Source organism: Podarcis filfolensis (assembly GCF_964270895.1).
Source record: "Podarcis filfolensis genome assembly, chromosome: 1".
Lineage (NCBI taxonomy): Eukaryota > Metazoa > Chordata > Lepidosauria > Squamata > Lacertidae > Podarcis > Podarcis filfolensis.
Window position 1 is genome coordinate 43991794 of NC_139604.1, and position 25981 is coordinate 44017774.

General features: G+C 43.0%; 1 protein-coding gene across 1 annotated transcript in view; it reads right to left on the reverse strand.

Moving 5' to 3' along the window:
* The window catches only part of PARP14 (poly(ADP-ribose) polymerase family member 14), a 51332-nt gene that overhangs the window by 10978 nt on the left and 14373 nt on the right, over positions 1–25981 (reverse strand). Inside the window, exons 11-28 of the mRNA XM_083581404.1 lie at positions 25828–25977; positions 25052–25114; positions 23774–23941; positions 22701–22922; positions 22025–22603; positions 21154–21299; positions 20391–20565; positions 18044–18330; positions 13292–13529; positions 11445–11578; positions 11316–11349; positions 9920–10180; positions 8308–8547; positions 4077–6337; positions 2717–2953; positions 1459–1680; positions 1209–1281; positions 105–254 (exon numbers count right to left, since the gene is read on the reverse strand). Of these exons, the coding sequence (XP_083437530.1) occupies positions 105–254; positions 1209–1281; positions 1459–1680; positions 2717–2953; positions 4077–6337; positions 8308–8547; positions 9920–10180; positions 11316–11349; positions 11445–11578; positions 13292–13529; positions 18044–18330; positions 20391–20565; positions 21154–21299; positions 22025–22603; positions 22701–22922; positions 23774–23941; positions 25052–25114; positions 25828–25977 (5640 nt within the window). The remainder of the gene's footprint in view (positions 1–104; positions 255–1208; positions 1282–1458; positions 1681–2716; positions 2954–4076; positions 6338–8307; positions 8548–9919; positions 10181–11315; positions 11350–11444; positions 11579–13291; positions 13530–18043; positions 18331–20390; positions 20566–21153; positions 21300–22024; positions 22604–22700; positions 22923–23773; positions 23942–25051; positions 25115–25827; positions 25978–25981) is intronic.

The following is a 25981-nucleotide window of genomic DNA, read 5'->3' on the forward strand; positions in this document are numbered from 1 at the left end:
ATCCAGCAACGTGTTTGCAAATTAAAATGCTTTTTCCTATTTCCCAGTTAAATCATCATCAACATAAATTCAGGACAATAGATGAATTAACTGAAATTCAGTACCTGTTTTGGAATCAAATGTTGCATTTGTTAAGTTTACAATTACATCTGTATTTTCCTTTGTGATGTCTCCTGTTACTATCTGAAATAGAACTGATCCAATCTGCATTTCATGAATTCCCAAACTAGGGGTTGAAACAGGCCCAAAGAAACCTGAGAGTGAACAAAGAAGCAGGAGAATTTAACCAATGCAGAACACTGTTCATTTTGCTACAAAAGATGAAGGTTGAAGCGACACAAAGATCAGTAACCAGGAACTAACACAATTTTAAAAAATGTTAATACAGTGGAACATCAGTTCCCAAACACCCCTGTTGTCACATGCTTTGGTTCTCAAATGCTGAAAACCCAGAAGTAAATGCTTCCGTTTTTGAACATTTTTCGGAACCCGAATGTGCGACGCGGCTTCCACTGAGTGCAAGAAGCTCTTGCAACCAATGGGAAGCCATGCCTCAGTTTTTGAATGATTCAGAAGCCAAACAGGCTTCCGGAACAGATTTTGTTCAAGAACTGAGGTAGTACTGTAGCAGCTTCTGACGAGAGGCAATTTGGACTGGGGAAGCAGGAGCCAACAATTCTTTCCTGTTTCCCTGACTGAAGCTCCTCTTAGCTCCCTAAGAGGTAAAGGTAAATGTACCTCTGACCATTAGGTCCAGTCGTGACCGACTCTGGGGTTGCGGTGCTCATCTCGCTTTATTGGCTGAGGGAGCCGGCGTACAGCTTCCGGATCATGTGGCCAGCATGACTAAGCCGCTTCTGGCGAACCAGAGCAGCGCACGGAAACGCTGTTTACCTTCCCACTGCAGTGGTACCTATTTATCTACTTGACGTGCTTTCAAACTGCTAGGTTGGCAGGAGCAGGGACCGAGCAACGGGAGCTCACCCCGTCACGGGGATTCGAACCGCTGACCTTCTGATCGGCAAGTCCTAGGCTCTGTGGTTTAACCCACAGCGAGGTAGTTAATTTCAAAAGGGGAAAGGGAAATGGGGTTAAAATTCCTCCCCCAGAGCCACAGTCCAAATTCATTTTCACATGTAGCTGTTTATTCATCATCAAAGAGGGCCAGAGAGATCAGAATTCAGCTGCAACTGAACAAGTCAACTTGCCTGTACTGTCTTCATCACTTGGGGGCACACCCCTGGAAATTCCAGAAGCTTGAGAGAACACTTGCAAGAAGACCTAGAAAGAAAACCAAAGCGTTACCCACAAGGTTTCTGAGACCCGACTCCACCCCCGCCCATGTAGGAACAGAACACAGTTCTAGAACTGGAAACAAAACATGACTTAATATTATGAAGTATAGTATTTGCAAACCAACATTTGGAACAATTTAAGACAGGAAAGCAATCACATTACCTGTTTGTTGTCTTTATCATTTGGATGCAAGAGAATGCGAACTTCCTGAAGGGACTTCAAATTCTTCCTGCTACTGAATTGAAGCACCTCCTCAAACATTAATTTAGCAACTTCAGATTTTGGAAAGTAAAAACCTCCTGTTCCAAGTGCTGGGAAGGAGACAGAGCTCAACGACAGCTGTTCAGTGGTCTCCAGGCATTCTCTCACAATATCCTTAAGCTTCTGTAAAATATACACCCAGGTATCTTCAGATATGATTTTTAGCCATTCAAGCCAGAACATCTGCCTCCTCCTTGTGTGCATTATCAATATACCATTAAGGGCATGTTGAAACCCAGTGCCAAGCTAGGTACCCCAACCTTAACTCATAACACTCCATTGCTTCAAACACTTCAGTTCTAGTAGCCAGAGGTGGGCTGTGGAAAAGATGCTTCAAGCAACATTGGAAAGGTTCATGGGAAACTGCCATATATTTAGACCACTGGTCCGCCTAGCTCAGCATGGCCCACACTACTTGGCTCGCAGTTTTGGGGTGCTTCTGGGTGCATCTCTGTCACCAAAGGCTCAGGTAGCTTCTGTGGCTAAAAGTGCCTTTCACCAACTCTAATTAATGCATCTGCTTGGCCACAGTAGTCCATGCACCAGATGCTTCAAGACTGGATTACTGCAATGTGCTCTATTATGTGGGGCTTCCCTTGCAATTCACCTGGAAGCTGCAGTTAGCGCAGATTGCTGTACTATTGCTGACAGGATTGCTGTACACAATTGCTGACAGGATTGAGGCCTTGCCAGCATACAGCACCTGTGCTCAAGAGATCTGCAGTGGTTGCCCATTTGCTAGGGCCAAGTTCAAGGTGTTGCTATTAGTACAGTGGTACCTTGGTTTTCGAACTTAATCCGTTCCGGGAGTCCGTTCAACTCCCAAAACATTCAAAAACTAAGGAGCAGCTTCTGATTGGCTGCAGGAGCTTCCTGCACTCAAGCAGAAGCCGCGTCGGATGTTCCAAAAAATGTTTGCAAACTGGAACACTTACTTCTGTGTTTGCGGTGTTCAGGAGTCAGTATGTTCAGCAACTAAGCCGTTCAGGAACCAAAGTTTGATTGTATATAAATCCCCAAAACAACTCAGGACCAGTTTACTTGCGAGATCGTCTTAGCTGGGGCTGTTGTGAGTCCCCGGGGTGGGGTGGGGGAACATATGACTTGTGTATTTTATATTCCACTACAATTGATGTGGTCAAGAGTATGAAGCAATTACCTGAATTGCAGGTCCTTTTCCGGCATCCCATTGGGGAATGATGGCATGAAGCACAATGGAACAGGCCAGGTTATATCCGCCTGTTTGGATCACACAGCTGCCCTGAGCTCCTTGGCTTTGGATTGCTTGATCAAACTCAGCTTGGAGCATTGGTCCTGCCTTCTGCAGCACAGCCTTGGAAAGTGGACCCACACCAAGCTTCAGATCAGTTCCAATACTGCTCACGACAATGTCGGTCTGTAACCATAACACTCATAAAAATACTTGCAAGGGGGTTACATATATCAAGCCACAGATAGTCATGCCTTGCTTTTAAATTTTTCAGGGGCATCTGACCACTCTTGGATCACAGACAAGAGCCAGCAAGACATTATTATGTTGTCATCGGTCACAGATGACCATCGTAAATTATTATTCAGTAGTCCAATTTGAGCAGGAATATCCGCAACAAGCAAACCATCATATTTGTAAACACCAGTTTTTTAATAATCATCATCATGCAAAGCTATTTTTTATTTGTGGATGAGATCACTGAAACACCATGCACTTATTTTGTATTGGTTTAGCATAAAATAAATGCAATTTGTAGTCTTTTGTTCCCTATCCCCAGGTCATATGGGCTGCTTTTTTTCTAAACCAAATATAGTAAAGCAAATCTCTGATTCCAAGTCATCATCTCTTTAAGGAAAACAGCCTTGTAAATCATGGAACATAAGGGTGACATTTTGGTTTTTGGAACAAATAGGCATGTTTGCAAAACAGAAGAACTGTTGTCATTATTACATCCACCCTGACAACAACCTACTCTAATGGCTACAATATGCCATCTGCCCTGTGAGGAGGAAGAAGGCAGCAGATACTGACAACTTCAGGCCCTGCTCCAGTCAGAGTGACTCTTCCCTCAGCCAACCTCAAACGTTATATCACTTGTTTTAGCCCTTTAAAATTGTAGGCCACCTTCTGTGCCTTGGCAGAAAGGCAGTATATAAATGCGATGGATGGATGGATAATAAAACAGTATGCTTCTTTCAAGCCTAATTTCAGCACATAGAGGATATCCTCTGGGTACCATGGAAAGCTTCTGAATGTGTGCCTCCAGGAGCCATGTTGGACAACCCAGTTTAAAAATCTCCTAGGGGTAACCAGTATGGTGCCCTTTAAATGTTGTTGAACTCTCAAGCGGCACATGTCCACTGGTCAGAGCTGCAGGGACTTGTATGTGGAGGGCACTCTGCTGGCCACACCTGTTTTAACAAGAGCTTTACAATTCAAATTAATTTGTAATTGTCTATTTAAATGCAAAAAGAGAAGTTCAACATGCATTTGGAAAAATGCTTTGTGGGTCATTTCACATGCTTACCGTTGCATCTTCAATGCCTTTTTCCTCAAGTATGAGTTTCACACCTTCAGCAGAAGTCACATGAACGTTCTCTCCCATTTCCTTGGGCTGATCGAGCGGTAATTTGGGTTTGGGCAGTAATTTGGTTTTGGGTGACCCCTCTCCGAATATTTCACTCAAAGCATCAGCAAGAGCCTGGACTGTATTATCTGACACATCCACAAGGCAGATCTGTTTCAGGCAGCCGCTCTCAGTGGTTTCTTCCAAGTGTTCCTTAATGGATGCTACAATGGTATGGGCACACTCTTCTAATGGAAACCCAAAAATCCCAGAGCTTATGGCAGGGATGGCTATGGAGCGATGGTTATATGTTTCTGCCAGGTTTAAGCTTCGCTTCACGGCCTCCTTTAACAGTCGTGTACATTTTTCTTTTTCTGAACTGTTCCACCTCGGCCCAACTGCATGTATCAATTCTTTACATGGCAGATTCCAAGCATGTGTTCTAACTGCACGGCCAGGCTTCAAACGTCCATGCTTTCTGACTAGGTCATCACACTCACTTTGCAGCTGTGGGCCGGCCGCTTTTAAGAGGGCATCTGCAAGGCCACCAATGTGCTTCAGGTCTTCATTAGATGCATTGACCACAACGTCAACTGAGGAACGGGTCAAGTCACCCTTATAAGCCTCTACCACAACACCATGTTTTAAAATTATTTTAGCATGAGGGTGCCCTAGTTTTTCATCAAAGTTTCCTTTATCTTCTCCTTCTTTCTGCAACCTGATCAAACAGTGAAAGGTTTGCTTTGCTTCGATAATGTAGGCAAGTTCTCGGGTTTTGAAGAAATTTTTCACTCCTGGTTTATCAAACGACACGATAACAAAATGCAGTAAAGACAGCTCTTGTTCAACCACAGCAGCTGCTTTCATCACATCTGCTCTAGGCCCACTCAGAACAATATTCTTCTCCTGAGCTTGCTGCCCAAAATTGATTTTCAGACCATTCTTCCTCAGGTTCTGCCAAACGTTGCCCTTTTCCTTCTCCATAAACTGCACAACGGCCACAGCCTTGGCAGGGATTACTTTTCGAATTTGTGTGTTTTTTTCAACAAAGTCAGAAAGCACCTGATAAACATCTACTACAGTTTTTGTATAACCAGCAATGGTTACTTTGGCCTCTTCTTCCAAAGTCAGGCAAACATCAATTACGAAAGCTACCTCAACAGAATTGTGCCTCTTATGCAATCGCTCAGTGAGTTCTTTCCATTCCCTTTTGTTGACGAGTTCACGGTTCATCAAAGTAATAGATTTATGAGCTAGGTTTTTCATCATTTGCTCCTCTGCTTTCAAGAGACTGTCATCAAGATATCCGAATAATGCTACAGAATCATATTGAAGTTCATAGGAGGCATTAATTTTATTTGCACCAAATATTATCACTGTTACCTTTCTGCTATTTGCATGCTGTAGGAATTGAAATATTGCAGGGGGGGTGTTGACTTTTTTCTCCTTTATGTTATACAGCTTCTCCTGTAGGGCACATTTCATCTTATAGACTTCTGCAACCATTCCACTCAGCTGCACCATCTCAGCTGATGTATCGTAAGAGAACTTTAGGTCTGGGTTCTCTTTACAGACATTCTCTTCAAGCAAAACCTGATGCAGAACAGCATACTTCCCCGGGGTGACTGCCAAAGTTTCACGTATAGTTTGCTTAGCTCTTTCTGCATCTTTGGTCAAATTTTCTATGTATTCATTTATCGATTTCTTCACACCGTCCACAGTAAATACAAAACCGGCGAGGGTAACTGTTTCTTTGGAAACATCCCAAATTGCCAAAACATCCTTTATCAAATTGTTTTCTATGGTAGGCCATGCTGCTGGGATGGTTTTGCATTGAACAGCCTTGAACTTGGACATGATGCGTGTAAACTCCATAGAAATTTTATCTTTCCAAGTCTTGATCAGTTCCCTCATTGACCTTCCTTGTTTAGATAAGGCAGCTGAAGGGTGTATCACAACCTCTGGCTGTTTGCAAGTTGCCTGAGGCCACGTTAGCTCACTGTGACACTTTGCCATTTCTTGATTTATTTCTTGGACCAGGCCGTCCTTCCCCTGTAGAAACTGCCAGATATAAGGATCTAAGGGGACTCTGACAGGGTCTGGCATCTTGATTTCAGACCTCTCCTTTCCATACAAAACCATATCTAAAGAACCGTAGTATGGATAAACTGAAACTGGTTGATTGTCAAAAAAATGCTGCTTTTCCAATGCTGCCTGCACAGCTAAAAGAAAGGGGGAAAAAGAAAAGATTAAAATAAAACACACTTAATATTCTACCATGCCAAATCCCTCAAATGCATAGACCACTCAAAGATGGCTGCCTCAGAAATGACTTGAAAGTACACCCAATGGCTTGTAATCCTTACAGAAACAGTTCATCATTTGTTTCCTTACAGTGAAAGCATGGAAAAGCAAAGTGAGCACAACTGGCTCATGCACTATAAACCACAGTTCCTGGCTTAACTGTGAGATGAACACAACCTTTTTATTGCCTTTCGTGCTGCTTTTGTTCACAAACTCTCTCCTTTGTTCTCCTAAACACGACTGTTAGCAACTTGGTAGTGAAAGAAACACTCAGGCTCAAAGGTTATATTTCTGTGACTGAGCTGTGGACTGAGCAGGTTCTGATTCTCAGCTCATATTAAATCCTTTTCTTGGATTAGCTGAAATTAAACCATTTTGTTGGGTTAGCTGAAAGCACTGCTGCTGGTTGGTGAGGGGATTTAATAACTGATTCCCCTCACCACCTTTCCTTGCAGTTCTAGTATAAGTCAGTAAGAAACCAGGAAACTATTATCATGAAATGTTCTGGAAATATGTAGCCACTGATAAAAGATGAAGTTTTGAGAAATAAATCAACTGGGGACAGGGGGAACTACTCTCACTCTCTTATAAGCAATGTACCCTCCCAGTACGTTTCCAATCACAATTCAAAGTGTTGGTGCTGACCTTTAAAGCCCTAAACGGCCCCAGCCCACTATACCTGAAGGTGCGTCTCCACCACCATCGTTCTGCCCAGACACTGAAGTCCAGCTCCAAGGGCCTTCTGGCAGTTCCCTCACTGTGAGAAGTGAGGTTACAGGGAACCAGGCAGAAGACCTTCTTGGTAGTGGCGCCCGCCCTGTGGAACGCCCTCCCATCAAACGTCAAGGCAATAAGCAGCTATCTTACTTTTAAAAGACATCTGAAGGCAGCCCTGTATCAGGAAGTTTTTAATGTTTGGTATTTTATTGCATTTTTATTCTGTTGGGAGCTGCCTAGAGCGGCTGGGGAAACCCAGCCAGATGGGCGGGGTATAAATAATAAATCATTGTTATTATTATGCAATGTTCTCTGCTCAAAAGCTGAAAGAAAGCACTGAGTTGTTCTTAATAGATCACAACTGAAAGAGAAAGCACTTCTCTGTGTCAGAGGCTGTGGTAAACAGAACGCTCTGGCTCAACAGATTCAGCACACAGGCTTAATCCAAAGTGGAGGAACGATTCCAGTGGTATATTATTCTGGGGGGGGGGGCAAAGAGATGCAGCTGCCAACGCACAACTGTGACCCTTAAAGTGTGCTTCCAGTAGTACAGAGGCAAAGGAGAGCAGGCTGATGTGCAATAGAGCTGAAGACTGCTGGATGGGCCACACAGTTGAGTTCTCCACAGGAAAGATACCCGCAGGTGAAAAGAAAGCCTCAGGTGCTTCAAAGCAGCTCCAGGGCTCTTTGCAAGCCCTGTGCGATGCTTTGAAGTCCAGACACAAAGTGCTTTGTGCATGCTTTCAAGGGCCCAATCACCTGACATCATTGCAAGGTGAGGTGATGGACATGCAAGCAGCCCCACCCACTTGTCAACTTTAGCCCATGAGGATAGGATCTGATAAGGACCTGGTCCTCCTGGCCAAAAAAGGTACCCCATCCCTGCCATAATACATGCTTGGAGGTGCCCTGGAAGGCTTGGAAGGTTAAAACTTTCCAGGCCTATGGTTCATCACCATTCTAGTGCTACCTCCCCTGCTGATCCTGCCATTTGGATTATCAATACAGTACAGTTCTTCCCTTGACTTGTGAATGACAGTTGTGATTATTTTATGACCTTAAAATCCACCAACGCCTCAATCTCCAAGAAGCCATTAACAGAGCTCCTGCTTTTGAGCCATCCCACTTTTGTTTTGTTTTTTCAGTCACCTACAAAAATAGAATACACTACCTTGGTGGTCACAAAAAGTAACGATGGCTGAATTCTCCTCAGGTGACATTTGAATACTAGACACTTGTCGTCCTCCTCCATGCTTTGAACTTTCAAAATAGAGAATTAAATAATCTTTGGGCACTCCTGACGGGATATTTTCAACTTTGATCGTCTGCGTCAATTCAAGAAGCTTGGCAGTAATTTTGAATTCTTTAAACCTGATGTTCCTGTGACACTGGGATACAAAATTTGCAGCATCTGAAAAGAAAAGGCAAAAGTCTTATCAGGCAATTATTTCTTGCTCTACTGTGATCATCCACAGGTGTTACTGTCATTCACAGTTGTTGTTATTATTGCTCAAAATTGGTTTGGCGCATGGGACAGGGGGGATAGGAATCTTAAGAAATTTCAGGTAAGTTTAGCTTTAAAGACAAAACAGCTGAGGTCACCAACAGGAGCAATTATTATGCCCCACCACCAAAAAGACCCTGCCAGATAATGCTACATCATAGCGCAACGCTGTTTCCATTCTATCCAGAATTACAAAGGGGCTGAGGGCAACCAAGCTGGTGCCTCTAGCAGCAGCAAAGCCTTCTTTTTCTGGAAGAAAAGGAAAAACCTTCAGCCACTTCATCTTTAGAAAGGCAAGCCAATCCCTACAGATTTTTTGAATTTGCCTGTCCCTGAGTGGTCCTGCAGCCTTACAACTTTACTCAGTGAGGCTCAGATTCCTCAGTGCTATCCTTTGTTCCTCTTTAAAGAGCAACCACAGACAGTGCAAAGAAATCAGGAACCAAGGCATGACCAAGACAAGATAAGAATAAGAGTAAGAATTTATTATTTATACCCCGCCCATCTGCCATGAACAGAGCAATTTAAAACTGAAAGTTGGGAGGGGAAAGGGGCTGGATGAACATCTGTGTGCGTGCTGAGTACACCTGCTCAGAAAAAGAATACTGAACTAGATATATTTTCCCCAAAAGAGTCAATTCTTATGTTACCGTTCCAACTCACTACATTGCCATTTCCTTCAGTGACCGAGTTTTGCCTTTCACTCTTTCCTTCAGCCGGTGCTAAAATACTGAGCAATGCTACATCCAAAAGAAAATTCAAATTATCTCTGTTAAGAATGTAACAAAAGTGAAGAGCCATGGAAGTATGGGAAGTGAACAGCGCAGTGACAAGCAAAGACTTTTACACTGAAATGGAAAGGAGTGGACTAACCATTAATTAAGAATTCAGAGGAACGGAATTGGGAAAGTGTGCAGTTTGGAATACTTCTGGAAAGAAACTGTGTAGCAAACAGCCTTCCTCAACCTGTTGTCGTCCAGATGTTCTGGAATACAACTCCCATCACCCCCAGCCTGTATAGCCCAATGGCCAGGTATGATTGAGATTACAGACCAAAGTATGGGGAGGGCACCAAGTTGGGAAAGGCCATTTACATAAACTTTAACTGCAGTTAGGATCAAGCTTTTATCCTGAACGCTCCAAAAACAGACCAGCAACCCGAGAAGCCGAGAGTATGTGAACTTCACAGGTATTTTAATGGAATTGTTTTAAAAGGAATCAACGCCAACAATTCTCCCAATGTGAAATTGTCAAGCAACATGAAGTTACCATTTCTTACCGATACTTTGCTGAAAGGTTATCACTGCAGCATTTCTCTCACTTATCAGTTCAATCTCAAAATCACTTCCTTCTGAGAGTCCACTGATATTCTCTACCAGCAGATTTAAGACATCAGGCTTCTCGAAATATTCCTCAACATTTTCAAGAATGACACGGGAAGAGGTGTGGGATTTGGTGAGATTATCCTCCTTATGACAGGGAGTTTCATGTGTCAATCTGTTTGCTTTGATGCCCTCTTTTTCCAAGACTCGCTGCACATCTGATTTGAGAAAAAAACGAGTAAAATATGCAACTACTCAGTGTTTGTCAGCATAGACAGAACAGTGTGCCAACTATTTTTCTGGGATTTAACCTTAATCTACATCCTCTTCTTTTTTTGTGTAAGATGGTGTTAAATACTGTTCCAGCAGCCATTAATATGCTTCCACCCAAGCCCATAATGTTTACTGAGGGAACTATGCTCACAGCAAACCAGAATAAATCACCAAATTACTGGGCAGAAGCTAACTAAAGGAAGAAAAAGAAACTTACTGTATTGATCAGAATTCTGTGATTGTTAGTAAATAAACCCTGAAAAAAGCATGTCTCTTGAAGAGTCAGAAATTAAGTAAGAAGTTAATGTGTTTGTGGTATGCAGTGCTATTTTTCTAGAAAAAGAGGTACCGGAACTCACCATGAATGCCTCCCTCGTTCTCTTAGAATGGCAATGGCGCTTACCTGAGAGGTGCCGGAATGAGTTCCAGCAAGTTCCAGCTGAAAAAAAGCCCTGATGGAATGTATTTGTAGGTATTTCGTGTTTTTATACAGTAGACTACCCTGTGATCTTCAGATGAAGGGCGGTACAGAAATTAAATGAATGAATGAATACTAATAATAATAATTCATCTGGGCTGCAGATTTTATTTTATTTTTTACATGGAAGAAACTGGCGAAGCACAAAAATTTTCTATCCTTGCTCTGAAAGTGGGAGGTCCCACTCCACCCACCCACCATTTTTTTATTGCTCTGGGAATGTTCCAATTGTTTCTTTCCAGGCTACAAGTTCCCAGAACAAAAAAGGCACCCCCATTTTGTTGCAGTCCTAGCTGTCTGTGGAGCTGCTTTTGCATCTTGTTTCCTTATTTTTGAGAACCATCACCAGAGAAATAGTGTGTGTGTGTGTCACAAAGAATGTGGTCCGAGCCCCAGATGACAGGGTGAGTATCATCATTACATATATATAAATCATTGGCTTGGAAGTAGGAGGAGAGAATGGTGGCCTCGGTGGGCTTGCCTGGGCTTTCTTTCTGTAAAAACAGAACAAAAAATACCCACCACACCTTTGGCTATGGATAGGAAAGCCCACCCACCCCTGCCCCTGGCATGATAATGATACTGAAAGAGAACCACCATACCAGTCTCTTCTGCCACGTCTTCTCCCCTGGAAGCCTAAAAAGAGAACAATAGCATATTGATTTGTTGCTTTGGTGAACATCTTGGCTTCAGAGCTCTAGATTCCACAAGGTCAAATATTGCCTTAATACCTGATGAAGATCAGTTTCCTTCTTAGGCACATTCTCTTTGGCAGTTTTTTCATGCTGTGTGACCACCAGCTTCAATGTTCCTTTTCCTTCTAGGTCAAGTTCATGGGTCTCTTTGGAAAGAACCCTTTGCCTCACTGAAACAAAAAAATAAATTACTGTCATCATGATAACAGAATGACCACCATGCTGGCTTACTGCTCCTTGGTTAGGCATGGGAGAACCTGCAACCATCCAGATGCCAGACTACAACTCCCATCATCCACATGGAACATGGGCCATCCTAACTGGAGCTGATAGGGGCCAGAGTCTAGAGGGTCTTTGGCTCCCTGTCGCTGTAGAGATTCTAGAAATGTTCATGGCTATGTTCAGGCAGCAAAGAGAAAGGACCAAGCAGTTTTGTTTGCAGTCAGTTTCAAAATGACTAAGCGATCCCTCTCCACGCCAAAATAAATAAGGTGTGTATCTTCTTGAATTCCACAGTTAGTATTTGGACTCATGACTGATGTGAGCAAGCCTTCCTATTTTGAGTGACCAGACACCGAAGGTCAAACATCAGTTTCAATGGAATTTGGGGTGATAAATCCTGATCTGGGGATAGAATTCTTTAATCCAACAGGGATGCAATCAACTCCACCACATGATAAAATTCTGAACTCAACAGGCACAGAACTAATGGAATTATATTGGTGTGGGGGTATGTAGTCATATCTAGTCTGAAACCTCTTTGACTTGCAATTATTTTGTTTTGCTTATTTCTCTATGTATCTTGTGGCTAACGCCCCAGTTTCCTTCCTTTTGTGGTTCTTTATCTCTTTCTCCTCCTTCAATTTGCTGAGTAGGGGATAGTCAGAGAGTGAAGGTGGTTATTGGTACATTTGTTTGTTTTTCATTTTAATTAACATAACTGTTTTATGTATGTCTACATAGCGACGAAAGAAGGGACACATTTTCAGCCTTTGTTCCTTAGCGAGCACAAAGATGTCCCAGAAGATAATATCCCTCCCCTCACACCAGCTGCCCCCCATAATTCATATTTCCCTTGTGCTGTACTACTCCTGTCTAGTAGAGCTGTTTCTATCTCACAGGCCATTTGCTGGACTCTTGCCCCTGGTTAATCACAAGACAGCTTCTATCAGGATTGCCTGGGGTTTCACTTTTACGTTATTAGGCTTAGCTACAGACTTAGGGGGACACGGGTGGCGCTGTGGGTTAAACCACTTGCTGATCAGAAGGTCGGCGGTTCAAATCCCTATGACGGGGTGAGCTGCCGTTGCTCGGTCCCTGCTCCTGCCAACCTAGCAGTTTGAAAGCACGTCAAAGTGCAAGTAGATAAATAGGTACCGCTCCAGCGGGAAGGTAACGGCGTTTCCGTGCGCTGCTCTGGTTCGCCAGAAGCGGCTTAGTCATGCTGGCCACATGACCTGGAAGCTGTACGCCGGCTCCCTCGGCCAATAAAGCGAGATGAGCGCTGCAACCCCAGAGTCGGCCACGACTGGACCTAACAGTCAGGGGTCCCTTTACCCTTTACCTTTTACAGACTTAGGGAGTAGGTTTAAGATTGCAACCCAAGGAATAAGACCCAATAGACACAGTGAGGGGCTTCAGTTTGCACAGAATGGCGCTGTTAAAGCAGTTGAGCGTGACTAAACCGGAAGCCCCCTTTTTGGTGTCTCCTACGCGGGAACGTCCTTCTTTTTAATATTTATTAAAGGCACATAACAACTCGCACCCCTTCCCTCCCACGAAAGCTGCAAAGCTACTTTCTGGAAGCGTCCTACAAATGCATCGAGGGGGAGCACCAGTCCCAGGAAAAGAAGGGGAATTTTTCTCTCTCCCCCCCCCCTTACCTTCTTCCTTAGCAAAGCAAACCAAGACCTGCCCGGATTGCTGCTGGATCTCACACTCTCCGCCTCCCGACTTCTTCCGGCTCTGGAAGTAGAGCAAAAGTTTGTTTCTCAGCTGTTTGGGGGGTTCTGGGGTCCCCCAATCCGCCTGCACCCGCACGGCGAATGGAGACAAGGGCCTCCTCCCCTCCGCCATGTTGCCGAGAGTGGCCGAGGAGCCGCCACTTTCATTTTCGTTTTCCTATATGGGCGCCGCTCCCGAGCTTTTTCTTGGCTGTGACGCGATATTGGGGAAAAGGGAAGGGCCGGTGGGTGGTTCCCTCCGCCTCCAACCCGACCCTGGCCACCCCTCCCTTGCCTCCGGTGTTTTCCAGGAAGAAACCCGAGCAGACCAGTGGCAGATATTCTACTGCTTAAAAGGAGAGAGGCAAAAAACAGCCGACCAAAGCGGAGGCTGGTGCCCCAAAACGGTAATTGGAGAGCTGTATCATAGATGGGTATTATTCACACTACGTTGGAGCAGAGTTTTCGACGTCCTCATCGTTACAGCTTTCAGACTTTTCTTCCCGCATCGCCTTTTTTAAAAAATCATTTTAATTTCGTGTTCTACCTCTGGGTAGAACATGTATTTATTCGAGTGCCAGTTGCTGGTAATGGCAAGGGAAGAGCGCGCAGCCTCGGAGTGGGGCGGGAGAGGAGGAGAGAGAGAACGAGCGAGCAAGATTGACAGCTGCTCCTGAAGCGTAGTTTAAATTCATTCCGGAATCCCGCAAAATGATTTACGGATTTGTTTAGTTATTTTAAACAAATTAAAAATGCCCATATGCAATTAAGAAAACAATTATAGACTGAGTAACAAGTTTTATTAATCCCATGTGGGCAACTGTGATTTCATATGTATAAATATGAAGAGCCATCTTTAAGTGTCTGCAGTTTGTTCAATTCTGGGCTGCATTCAAATTAATTTGTACACTAGGGCAATGATTACCACTAGGACAAAGACACTTCTCCCCTTTCCTCCTGCTGAGTGCCCCCAAATCTGCTCTGGAAAGTTGAGAATACCCCAGAACAAATGGGAAGGGCGCGGGGGTGGAGGAGAACACAAAAAAGTCCTTGCACTGGTGGAACATTGCTGTGTTGAATTCAATGTGATGATTTTTAAGTTCATGTTTCCTGTTGATTAATAAATCACATGAATGTGGTTTTGTGAAATTGGGGTGTTTATTTGGAGCCTTAATTTAAATAGACTGAATTAACATTCCTAGCAGTTCAAAAGCACATCAAAGTGCAAGTAGATAAATAGGTACCGCTCCAGTGGGAAGGTAAATGGCATTTCCGTGTGCTGCTCTGGTTCGCCAGAAGCGGCTTAGTCATGCTGGCCACATGACCCAGAAGCTGTACGCCGGCTCCCTTGGCCAATAAAGCGAGATGAGCGCCGCAACCCCAGAGTCGTCCTTGACTGGACCTAACGGTCAGGGGTACCTTTACCTTTACCTTTAAACATGTCTTCATAAAACAGTCTCCGGTCCTGGTATTGTAACCAGTATTGGTTCTTCCACTAGGATAACTGGGGCACATCTCCAAGAGAATGTCAAGCAATTTTATAAAATAAAACCACTCAACTAATTCCAACCTAAAACTATGGATAGCTTGTACTAAACAAAGTCCGCATTAACTACTATATTACCCTGCATCCACTCATTAAAAGTTGCAGGAGCTGCTGGGTGGGCCAGTGAAGCCTGATCTGAGCGACATGCAAGTCCAGAGGATTTCCAGAAAAAGGGATGTGAATCTGCTTACAACAAGGTCTATCCTTAGCTTAAATCAAGAATATCTTGATTGGAGGAAAATGCTGGTGCTATTATTTTTTGCTTGTTAGCTGGTCAGTAAATTTCTAAAATGATGAAGTTTGGGGTCTATGCCTGTCAAAATATCAAACTACATCCTCCCAAACCTGGAAACAAGTGTTTGAAACTCCTATTGTTCTAGGCGCATTTTGCGACAGGGAATTTCATTAGCGTGGGCAGTTTCTGAGCTCTGGGCGCAGTACTGTGCCTAAGATTTCCAATTAAAACTGCAGAGTGGAAGGAAAGGACCTTTTTCTGCCTCCCCACATCCAGCTACTCCCTAAAGACTGGAGAAGAGACCCTCTTAAGAATATTAGGTGGGTGGGCAGGGGAAGGACTAGACTATGTAAAAAATGAATATAACATTTTAGCTGCAATTCATTTTCAGCTTTCTATTCTTGTAGACGTTCTGTTGTTGCACCCATAACCTAAGTTTAAGGTACCATTTAGCTCTTAACTTTCATATCCGTTTCTAACACTGCCTGAAAATTATTCTCCCTAATCTCAGACATAAGAGGCTGACTGCAGTTACTCTGATGTACTCTACACATGAACAGAGTTCGTTACTCCACATTTTCAGGACTGGTCCGTGACGTGTCCTGGATCAAATGAAACAAATCATTTTCGTCTTTTAGTTGGAATACTTTGTCCTTTTAATTTAGAGAGGAAAGTGTTTTAGATTATGAAAAGTTGAATTGATTTTGGAGGGGAGGAAAACTGCATGTTATAAAAAATAATAATAATTTATTATTTATACCCCACCCATCTGGCTGGGTTTCCCCAGCCACTTTGGGTGGCTTCCAACAAAATATTAAAATACAATAGTCTGTCAAACATTAAAAGCTTCCCTAAACAGGGCTGCCTTCAAATGTCTTCTAACAGTCTGGTAGTTGTTTTTCTCTTTGACATCTGGTGGGAGGGCGTTCCACAGGGCAGGTGCCACTACCAAGAAGGCCCTCTGCCTGGTTCCCTGTAACTTGGCTTCTCGCAGCGAGGGAACCGCCAGAAGGCCCTCGGTGCTGGACCTCAGTGTCCGGGCAGAACAATGGGGGTGGAGACGCTCCTTCAAGTATACTGGACCAAGGCCGTTTAGGGCTTTATTTTTTTTTTTAAGAAATATTTATTAAGATTTTACAAAAACAGATATACAAACACACATAATAATAATAAAAAAAATGAATAAACACACAGAAAAAATACAAAAAATTAAAAACAATTCTTTTTCATAACTTAAAACTCATTTGCTTGTTTCTTTGACTTCCTCACACCTCCCCTTCTTGTATTCCCATTTAAATAATCAAATCAGCAAATCCTTACCCTCTTTCGTTTATCTTCTCTATAACTTAACATTTTATAACTCAGTATTTTCATCCATTGTCAATTCATTTTTGCATATTCTTATTAACTTTGTTACAAATACCACTTATTTCCAATCCAACATCATTTTAATTATGTTTTAACCTATTTATACCCTTTGAAGCATTACAGCTGGAAACCACTTAATTTCTATCCAACATCATTCTAACATTCATTAATTTTACAATATTTCTGTAGATAGTCTTTAAATTTCTTCCAATCTTCTTCCACCGCCTCTTCTCCCTGGTCCCGGATTCTGCCAGTCATTTCTGCCAGTCCCATATAGTCCATCACCTTCATCTGCCATTCTTCCAAAGTGGGTAGATCTTGTGTCTTCCAATACTTTGCAATAAGTATTCTTGCTGCTGTTGTAGCGTACATAAAGAAAGTTCTGTCCTTCTTTGGCACCAATTGGCCGACAATGCCCAGAAGGAAGGCCTCTGGTTTCTTCAGGAAGGTATATTTAAATACCTTTTTCATTTCATTATAGATCATTTCCCAGAAAGCCTTAATTCTTGGGCACGTCCACCAAAGGTGAAAGAATGTACCTTCAGTTTCTTTACATTTCCAACATTTATTATCGGGCAAATGGTATATTTTTGCAAGCCAAAAAAAAAAAAGGGCCGTTTAGGGCTTTAAAGGTCAGCACCAACACTTTGAATTGTGCCTGGAAACGTACTGGGAGCCAATGTAGGTCTATCAAGACTGGTGTTATGTGGTCTTGGCGGCAGCTCCCAGTCACCAGTCTAGCTGCCGCATTCTGGATTAGTTGTAGTTTCCGGGTCACCTTCAAAGGTAGCCCCACAGAGAGCGCATTGCAGTAGTCCAAGCAAGAGATAACTAGAGCATGTACCACTCTGGCGAGACAGTCCGTGGGCAGATAGGGTCTCAGCCTGCGTATCAGATGGAGCTGGTAAACAGCTGCCCTGGACACAGAATTGACCTGCGCCTCCATGGACAGCTGTGAGTCCAAAATGACTCCCAGGCTGCGCACCTGGTCCTTCAGGGGCACAGTTACTCCATTCAGGACCAGGGAATCCTCCACACCTGCCCGCTTCCTGTCCCCAAAAAGAGTACTTCTGTCTTGTCAGGATTCAACCTCAATCTGTTAGCTGCCATCCATCCTCCAACCACCTCCAGGTACTCACTCAGGACCTTCACTGCCTTCACTGGTTCTGATTTGAAAGAGAGTGGTGCTTTAAGTGGCGCTTCACTAAAAAAACCCCAAAAACTAAAAAACTCTTACCTTCCTTGACTCTGCTCCTTAGCCATGCTATCCTCCTCCTAAACTTATTTATACCTTTCCTAATTAATTGTACATTGTTTATCCGAGTTTCAAACATGCTGAGCAACCTGAAAAGGTTCGACCCTTCCAAACTTTCCACTTCAAGAATTAAAATAAAGTAAGTTTTTTACTCAGCAAGTAGCCCAAATCAACATTTTATTTCGTAATCAGATCCATTTATGTACAGGTAATACAGTATCAGCATGCTACTACATAACAAGAGGCACTTCTTTTCATCAGGGTAAGTGCAAGAGAGAGAAAAGTTTACTTCTTAAAAGTGATGAGATATTCTGGATATGCCTGGATATCATTGAAAATGACAAACAAGGAAGGTTTAGAAACATTATCAGTCACACTGTCAAAGAGAACAGTGGGATCGGCCGCATTTTTGGGTTTGGGGACAACCAATCCTTGCGCTCCAGGGCAATATTCTCCGGTGAGTACTCGAGCAAGGTACATGTACTTTTTCCCATCAGCTTCTGGTTTTGAATAAGTATCACAGGCAGAATACTGGGCATTTACAGCAAAATAGGTTCCATTTCCATATGCTGCAGCTGTAAAGATAAATGAAAAGTTTAAAGCAGCCAGTAATTGCAAAGTACCATTATCCTTTCACTCTTGAAAGGCCCCAGCAACACACACAGTTTAACAGACACTTAACTGGGGAAGTTTCCTTTTCCTATTAGCAGACTACAACAAGTCATTGCAGTGATGCTGCTAACAAAAGGGTTTTTTTAAGATGGCAGGTCTGCCTAAGGGTGTGCTTTTCTCATTCCAAGGTTCAACCTTGTCTATTGACTGTGCTTTCTTTCTGTATATACTAGCAACACAACTTTCCTTCATTGCCTCCCCCCCACCCCACACCAATTAGAAAATTGGCCTCTCACCAGAGCCAAGGAGAAGGCATCTAGCCTGGATCCCAAGATGCTCTTGCAAAACTAAGCTCTGCCATGTGAGCAGAATTCGGTTCATGCACCTTCAGAGCAAAGCCATCAATTGTGCTTGCCATTTGCCCATCTAAGGGAAGTGGCGCAGGGTGGGACAGCTTTTTCCTGCCTTTCTGCAAGGCACTGTTTCTGCAGAGGCTCAGAAAGAAGGCAGAGGAACCATCTCCTCCTCCTTGTTCCTAAGGTGTCCTGGTACTGCAGAGAGCTCTGTTGAAAAGGAAAGGCTTTTTACCTTGCTTCTTGTGCAGAAGGAGCAAGCAGCTCAGATCCTTAAAAAGCAAAAAGTTACCCTTGCACTATTTGGGGATGACCGAATTCTTAGAAAAGAAAATCTAATGTAAAAAAAGGAGTAAATCTACTATCCAATGCAGTCTCCCCTTGCCTTGGGAACACTATTACACTTACTCTTGTCAGGCAATAAAGGTTCAGCCAAAAATTCTGAGAGCCTCTGAGAATGAGAAGAGTCCTTCCTAATCAATGAATAGCCATAACCAGTTTGCAGCCAAATTTGTAATACAAAAACAGTGTTTCAAGCAGCTGCAGTTTTTCTTTTCAGCCATAAACTGTAACCAGTGAAAGGGAATACTTATACCTTTTCTCCTCTTTTATAATAGAGACATAATCAGACACACTGCAATGGGGTGGGGTACAATTTGTCCTTTTTACAATATTGCAAGATGAGCACTTTTAGTAAATGACTAATAAAATTGAATAAAAATAATAATCACAGATGGGGAAGGTACAAAAACTGAGTACTGTAAATGCTGAAATGACAGTATACGTAAAGTATTGCACTTGGGCAAAAAAAATGAGAGGCACAAATACAAGATGGGTGACACCTGGCTTGAGAGCAGTACATGTGAAAAGGATCTAGGAGTCTTGGTTGACCACAAACTTGACATGAGCCAACAGTGTGATGCGGCAGCTAAAAAAGCCAATGCAATTCTGGGCTGCATCAATAGGAGTATAGCATCTAGATCAAGGGAAGTAATAGTGCCACTGTATTCTGCTCTGGTCAGACCTCACCAGGAGTACTGTGTCCAGTTCTGGGCACCACAGTTCAAGAAGGACACTGACAAACTGGAATGTGTCCAGAGGAGGGCAACCAAAATGGTCAAAGGCCTGGAAACGATGCCTTATGAGGAACGGCTAAGGGAGCTGGGCATGTTTAGCCTGGAGAAGAGGAGGTTAAGGGGTGATATGATAGCCATGTTCAAATATATAAAAGGATGTCACATAGAGGAGGGAGAAAGGTTGTTTTCTGCTGCTCTAGAGAAGCGGACACGGAGCAATGGATCCAAACTACAAGAAATAAGATTCCACCTAAACATTAGGAAGAACTTCCTGACAGTAAGAGCTGTTCGACAGTGGAATTTGCTGCCAAGGAGTGTGGTGGAGTCTCCTTCTTTGGAGGTCTTCAAGCAAAGGCTTGACAACCGTATGTCAGGAGTGCTCTGATGGTGTTTCCTGCTTGGCAGGGGGTTGGACTCGATGGCCCTTGTGGTCTCTTCCAACTCTATGATTCTATGATTCTATCTGCAGACATTGATGCACAACAGTCACTCTCTTTTTAACCCCATACATAGAAACATGAGAGAATAATGTGTTTGGCACATGAAGAGTCACTAGCCATTCATACAAAAGCCACACTTTGATAATCAACTAACCGTGCATTCCTGCATAACTTCGATTAAACCCGTAATCATTTATGAGCTTTATCGATGTAAAAGCTGTTCCATGAAAAAGGGGCTTCTCATTATTTGTATGGCCATTTTTGTCATCCATCTCCTTCTTTTTTATTTGGTACTGCTGCCATTTGTAGGGATTTTGGATCCTCTCGATCTACAAGTAAAAAGACAGAGCACCGATAACAACCAGTATCATCACTGGGAATAAAAAATTTAAATCACTTGAACAAAGGAACATTAGGACCCTTAGGGTGAATCAACCCAATACAGTGGTATGTTGGGTTACAGACGCTTCAGGATACAGACGCTTCAGGTTACAGACTTCGCTAACCCAGAAATAGTACCTCGGGTTAAGAATTTTGCTTCAGGATGAGAACAGAAATCATGCAGTGGCGGCGCAGCAGCAGCAAGAGGCCCCATTAGCTAAAGTGGTACCTCAGGTTAGGAACAGTTTCAGGTTATGAACGGACCTCTGGAATGAATTAAGTTCTTAACCCAAGGTACCACTGTACTAGCTACTGCTTCCCAGTAGCATAAGTGCTAAATGGTCATAGGCAGAAATGCTTCTGAATAGCAGCTTCTAGAAACCGCAGGAGAGAATGCTCTTGTTTTTAGGTCCAGCATGGATGTAAAAAAACAAACAAAAAACATGTCTAGAGGGGCCCTTGGTATAAGCTGTGTACTATGAAAGGAAGGACCCCGCAGAAGAAAAAAAACAAGACTTTGAAAATAATGTTTTTACCTTTTCAATAGTAAATACGCTGCAAGTCTGGAGAAACATCTTCTTGACAGTTTGATATTCCTCCATTTCTGGTTTTAGCTCCACTATTTTGAGATGCGCTTGCCCCATGTCTTCCCACTGTTCAGGTAAGTCCACTGCCAGATTACCTGTGTAATGAACATGGCGCTGTTAGTGCCATGACTAAGGACATACAAGCCTATTTCAGGACACACTTCAGTTTCGGTATGAGCTTTCAGTTTGAGGTTTCAAGTTAGTATTTTGAGCGGCATTGCCATCTGTTGTCATTTTAAATTGGTGAGTCCTTATCACGGTTTGTGCACCCCTTCCAGCTAGGCAAAATCACTTGAGGAGAACACAGAACAGGGTTGGGAAGGAGTTTGGCCTAGGTAGATTCATAAAAGCAAGACAGACAGGCTTGAAAGCCACATTTGGCCCCTTTAGGAGAGACAGCTATGTATGACTCAGGAGAAGACCAACTCCTGGGCAGCTGACTTAGAGCAGTTGGGTCTGACTGAACAAGTTAGCTATTTGCTTTATGCAGGCCTCAGCCAAAATAAAAGTTTTTCAGCCATTAACTCAAGTTTCTAAATGAGGAGGAGAAGAAAAAGACCCATGCAGCACCATGCCATCTGTGAAACCGCACTTAATAACTTGCAATACGGTTACACAGCAGGCAACTTTTCATATAAGCAAATGCCCAGGAAGGTTGCCGGCAGAAAGCAAGTTGAGGTTGGATCTGGACTCAAGGCATATCTCCTTCAGAGCTTTCCTAGGCAGAAATGTTGGAGATGCACAAGTGTGTGTTTGTGTGGGAGACACAGAGAATACAAGGGACAGAACTGATCAATTTGTTCATGCCTTAGAAGCTTACCTTCAGCTTTTGATACACGGCGAAGGGTGATGCTTCTCCCCTGGTTATCCACTGCACATTGTTTACTTGGGTCCACTTTGTAGCTTTTGTTCCTTATGGTTATTTCAAGCTGGTGTGCTGCAGATTCTAAGTGCATATTTGTCAGGCTATCAAAGGCTTTGTATTTCCCATTGTCTTCATACTGCCACTCTACAAAGTTGCTGAGAATATCTGCCTTTGACTGCTCCTCCATGCTTTGGACCATGCTTTTAATTATTGAGCTGGCCGTCAAGACATCTTTGGTTATGCCAACAATGTGGAGGGAAGGAGAAGAATCTTTATAGTCTAGCCTAATAGCAACATGCAGCCGCTGATGAAGAGCTCTCAGTTTTTCATATTCGCTTTCTCCAAAGTTTGAGATCCATTTATCTGAGACAACTGTTTCATACTGGCCCTTCAAAATCAGATCCTTCATCCAAAATTCTGCCTCTTCGACATTCTTCCGGCTATCACCACAGATTTGAAAAATGGTTGGCTCTACTGTTCTCTCCAAAAGTATTGTAGGTTTAGCTCCCTCAGATTTTCTGAAGCTAAAGAAATCTGCAACAGAACATCAATTCAGGGACAGGTTATGCTTTTAACTACTTAATGCATCTGCAGTCAAGAAGTTCTACACATATAGAAGCCATCTACTTACCTACTAATCTAGAAAAAATGGAGTTTGACGAGGATGTGCCACCATGCTTGCTAGGTGCAGCTTCTTTTCTTTGCATACTTGCAAAAAAAATACTTAGAAGATGTGGCTGGAAAATTACTATTTTAATCATCTTCACCTGTGGAGAAGGTGTTTGACTTATGAAGTCTACTGTAGCATCTATCATATCATTGGCCACTGCAGCTGGGTCACGTTTTGCTTGACCTGCAATAATAATAAAAATTCTGGACTAACAAAGGAACAAATAAACTATCTTAATGAACCAATATCAACGGAAGAGATAACGATTGGCATAAAACAAGCAAAAAATAGGAAAATCGCTAGGACCTGATAGACTCACATCTGCCTATTATAAAAAATTTCAAGAAATCATAATTCCTCCACTGAATGAAGTAATGAATAGAGCCCCAAAAGAAAACGGCATACCCAAAACTTGGAAGAAGGCATTCATAACATTAAGTTCCAAATATGAGAAAGAGATACAGAATCCCAAAGACTTTAGGCCCATCTCACTATTAAACAATGATTATAAACTTGTTTCGGCTATTTTGGCAAAAAGAATGAAAGAAACTCTGAAAACATACATACGTGAAGACCAAACAGGCTTCTTACTGGACAGACAGATGAGAAATAATAGAAAAAAGAAATGATAAAGAAGCAGCACTTATATTTTTAGACACAGAAAAAGCCTTTGTGCAATACTGTATTACCCAAACACACCACACACACAATGCACACACCTCTATTCTCAATGCAGCAGGCAAGAAACATTATCACAAGTTCAAAATAATATCCCAGCCAGCCAAAAACACTCAAGGAGGGTGTGGGGCAGGGCTGATGAGGAGTGGAGCAGCAGTGTCAACGATCTTAACCTTCCCCATGTTTCTTATTTAGTACTGTGGTGCCACTTAGTATTTTTGTTACAATTGAGTGGTGTCTACATTTTGCTGAATAAAGAATAAAAATACTGAGCCACTACCATTAGCACCACTGGAAGTTCAATTATGCCACCCACTTACTGCTGCACCATTGTTTTCCCTCAAGGCAATACAGACCTGTCCCAATTGCAGGAAAAGCAATAGAGGAAAATTGCCTTTGTTCACATTCCACGAGAGCTTTGGAGACTTGTGCCTTGGTATCTTCTTGGGCCACAAGGTGGATTACATTTTTACACTTCAGGTTTCCTGCTTGCGTGCATATGAGATTGTTGTGAGGCTGGGTAGCTGAAAGAAATGAGGAGCAGGGGGAGAGTGATATGTGGAACAAACAAGGCAGCCTCTACTCAGGAGGAGTATATGCCATCCATCTTAGAAGCCTTTCCATACAATTTTTGCGTGCACAGAGCTCCCATATCCTTCCACAATTTTGTTCCAGAGATATCCTGTTCTTCCAGTCCTGAAACAGCAATATTTCATCTCTGGGGCAGATGCTGTTTTGCCCTCAACAACATTCACACCAGGAAGGGTGTTAGAAACAACCCAAATATCCAATTTTCTGTGCTGCTTCCCATGCCCTCTAAGCAAGGAGGGCCTCCCCTCACTGCCTGCACTTTATACCACTGATAAACTGACAAGCAACGCAGTTCTGTTTAAGAGGGAGATATTTATGTCCCCAGGTATGCAAGAACCATTCTGTGAAGCTGTTCAGCCCACTGAGGACCAAAGAGGGTATAGCAGGGCTGCACATTTAGCCCCACCCACAAGACCATGACAATTCTCCTGGTCCCTCACAGAATAAGGAGGAATCCCTGCAGCAGGCAGTCTCCACAGATACAAAAGTTCCCTGCACAACTGAGAATTCCTCAAGGACAAAAAGGAGCACACACTTAAGTTTGCCTGTGTGAAGCAGGAAGCAGAACCCACTGACTACTTGATGAAATTATTGGCTACCAAGACCAGCCAAAGTTGATGGGACCACTGAGCAACAGCCCATTCAGAAGGAAGAAGACAAGGCTCCTACATACAGATGGCTAACATTTTACTTTACCTTCTGCAGCTAAATGAAATGAGACACTTCATAGCCATGTGGATGACCAACATGCAATTTCCTGCTAAATCACAGACACTACTTTTGTACTGGCTGTATACATTTAAGATCCAATAACTTGTTAAGGATCAATTAAGGAGCTGGGAAGTGCAAAGTAGCAAATGATCAACAGTCACTCTCAGTTATCTTCGGGCATAAACAGCATTTAACATGTTTCACTGGCCTGTAACTACTCATGCTTCAAAGATCAAGAAAGTTGTTGGCATTCACTACTGACGACCAGTGCTGGGCAGCGGTGGGGAGGGGAACCAAACCCACCCCTGCTTATGTAAAAAGTAGATTTGTACCTAGTTGAGCACATTCCTGTTCTATCCCTGGTCCAGCTCCATCCAGAATTGCTTTGGAAACACCTTAAATAAATAAAAATTACATTTCTCTGAGAAAATAAGATTACCAGTAAAGATTAACAACCCACATACAGCAAAGGATACATGCACATATAGCCTTAACCAAGTTCCTATGAATGTAGCATGCATGCATAACTGAATTCAGTATAAAAGGAACATTCCCATGATAGATAACAATCAGGTGCTGGTGAGGAACTGGAAGCGAAGTCAAAGCTCTGCTTTGTGGTCCAGCTCTCTACTGCTCATATAGAGACAAGCATTTTATTACACATCTGCATCTGATGCTTTGTAAAATCCCTATCACTTGGGCAGAATGATACTGAAGACCAAGCTATACTGGGGTAGGAAAGCTCAGGAAATCCCAGGGCAATTTTTCGACCACAATGGGATCCCCAAGAACAGAATGGCTGAGGCTTTCTATTGATGTCATGTCAAAGCATACACACAGTTGCTTCTTTTTCTGTACAGCACATAGTTGTGTGTGGAGCACGGGGTGTGTGTGGAATATGACATGTGTATCACATGCCTCTGCCAGCTATGGGACTTTATTCCAAAACTAGAACAAACACCATTCCTTTCAACTGAATTAGACACATAGCTACGAACAAGGCACTCGCTTATCAATACTGGAATGGTGAGGTTGGATGGAGTACACCCAGGCATATATACCAATTACAGACAGACAGGGGAATGACCTCATAGGTTTTGTAACATACCAACTTTAAGATCAAATGTGGTATTGGTTATGTTCACTATAGCATCTGTGGTTTCTTGGGTGATATCTCCACATTCCACCTGCAACAGAACTGAGCCAATCTGCATTTTATGAACTCCAGACTTTGGTGATGAAATACTCCCAAAGGAAGCTGT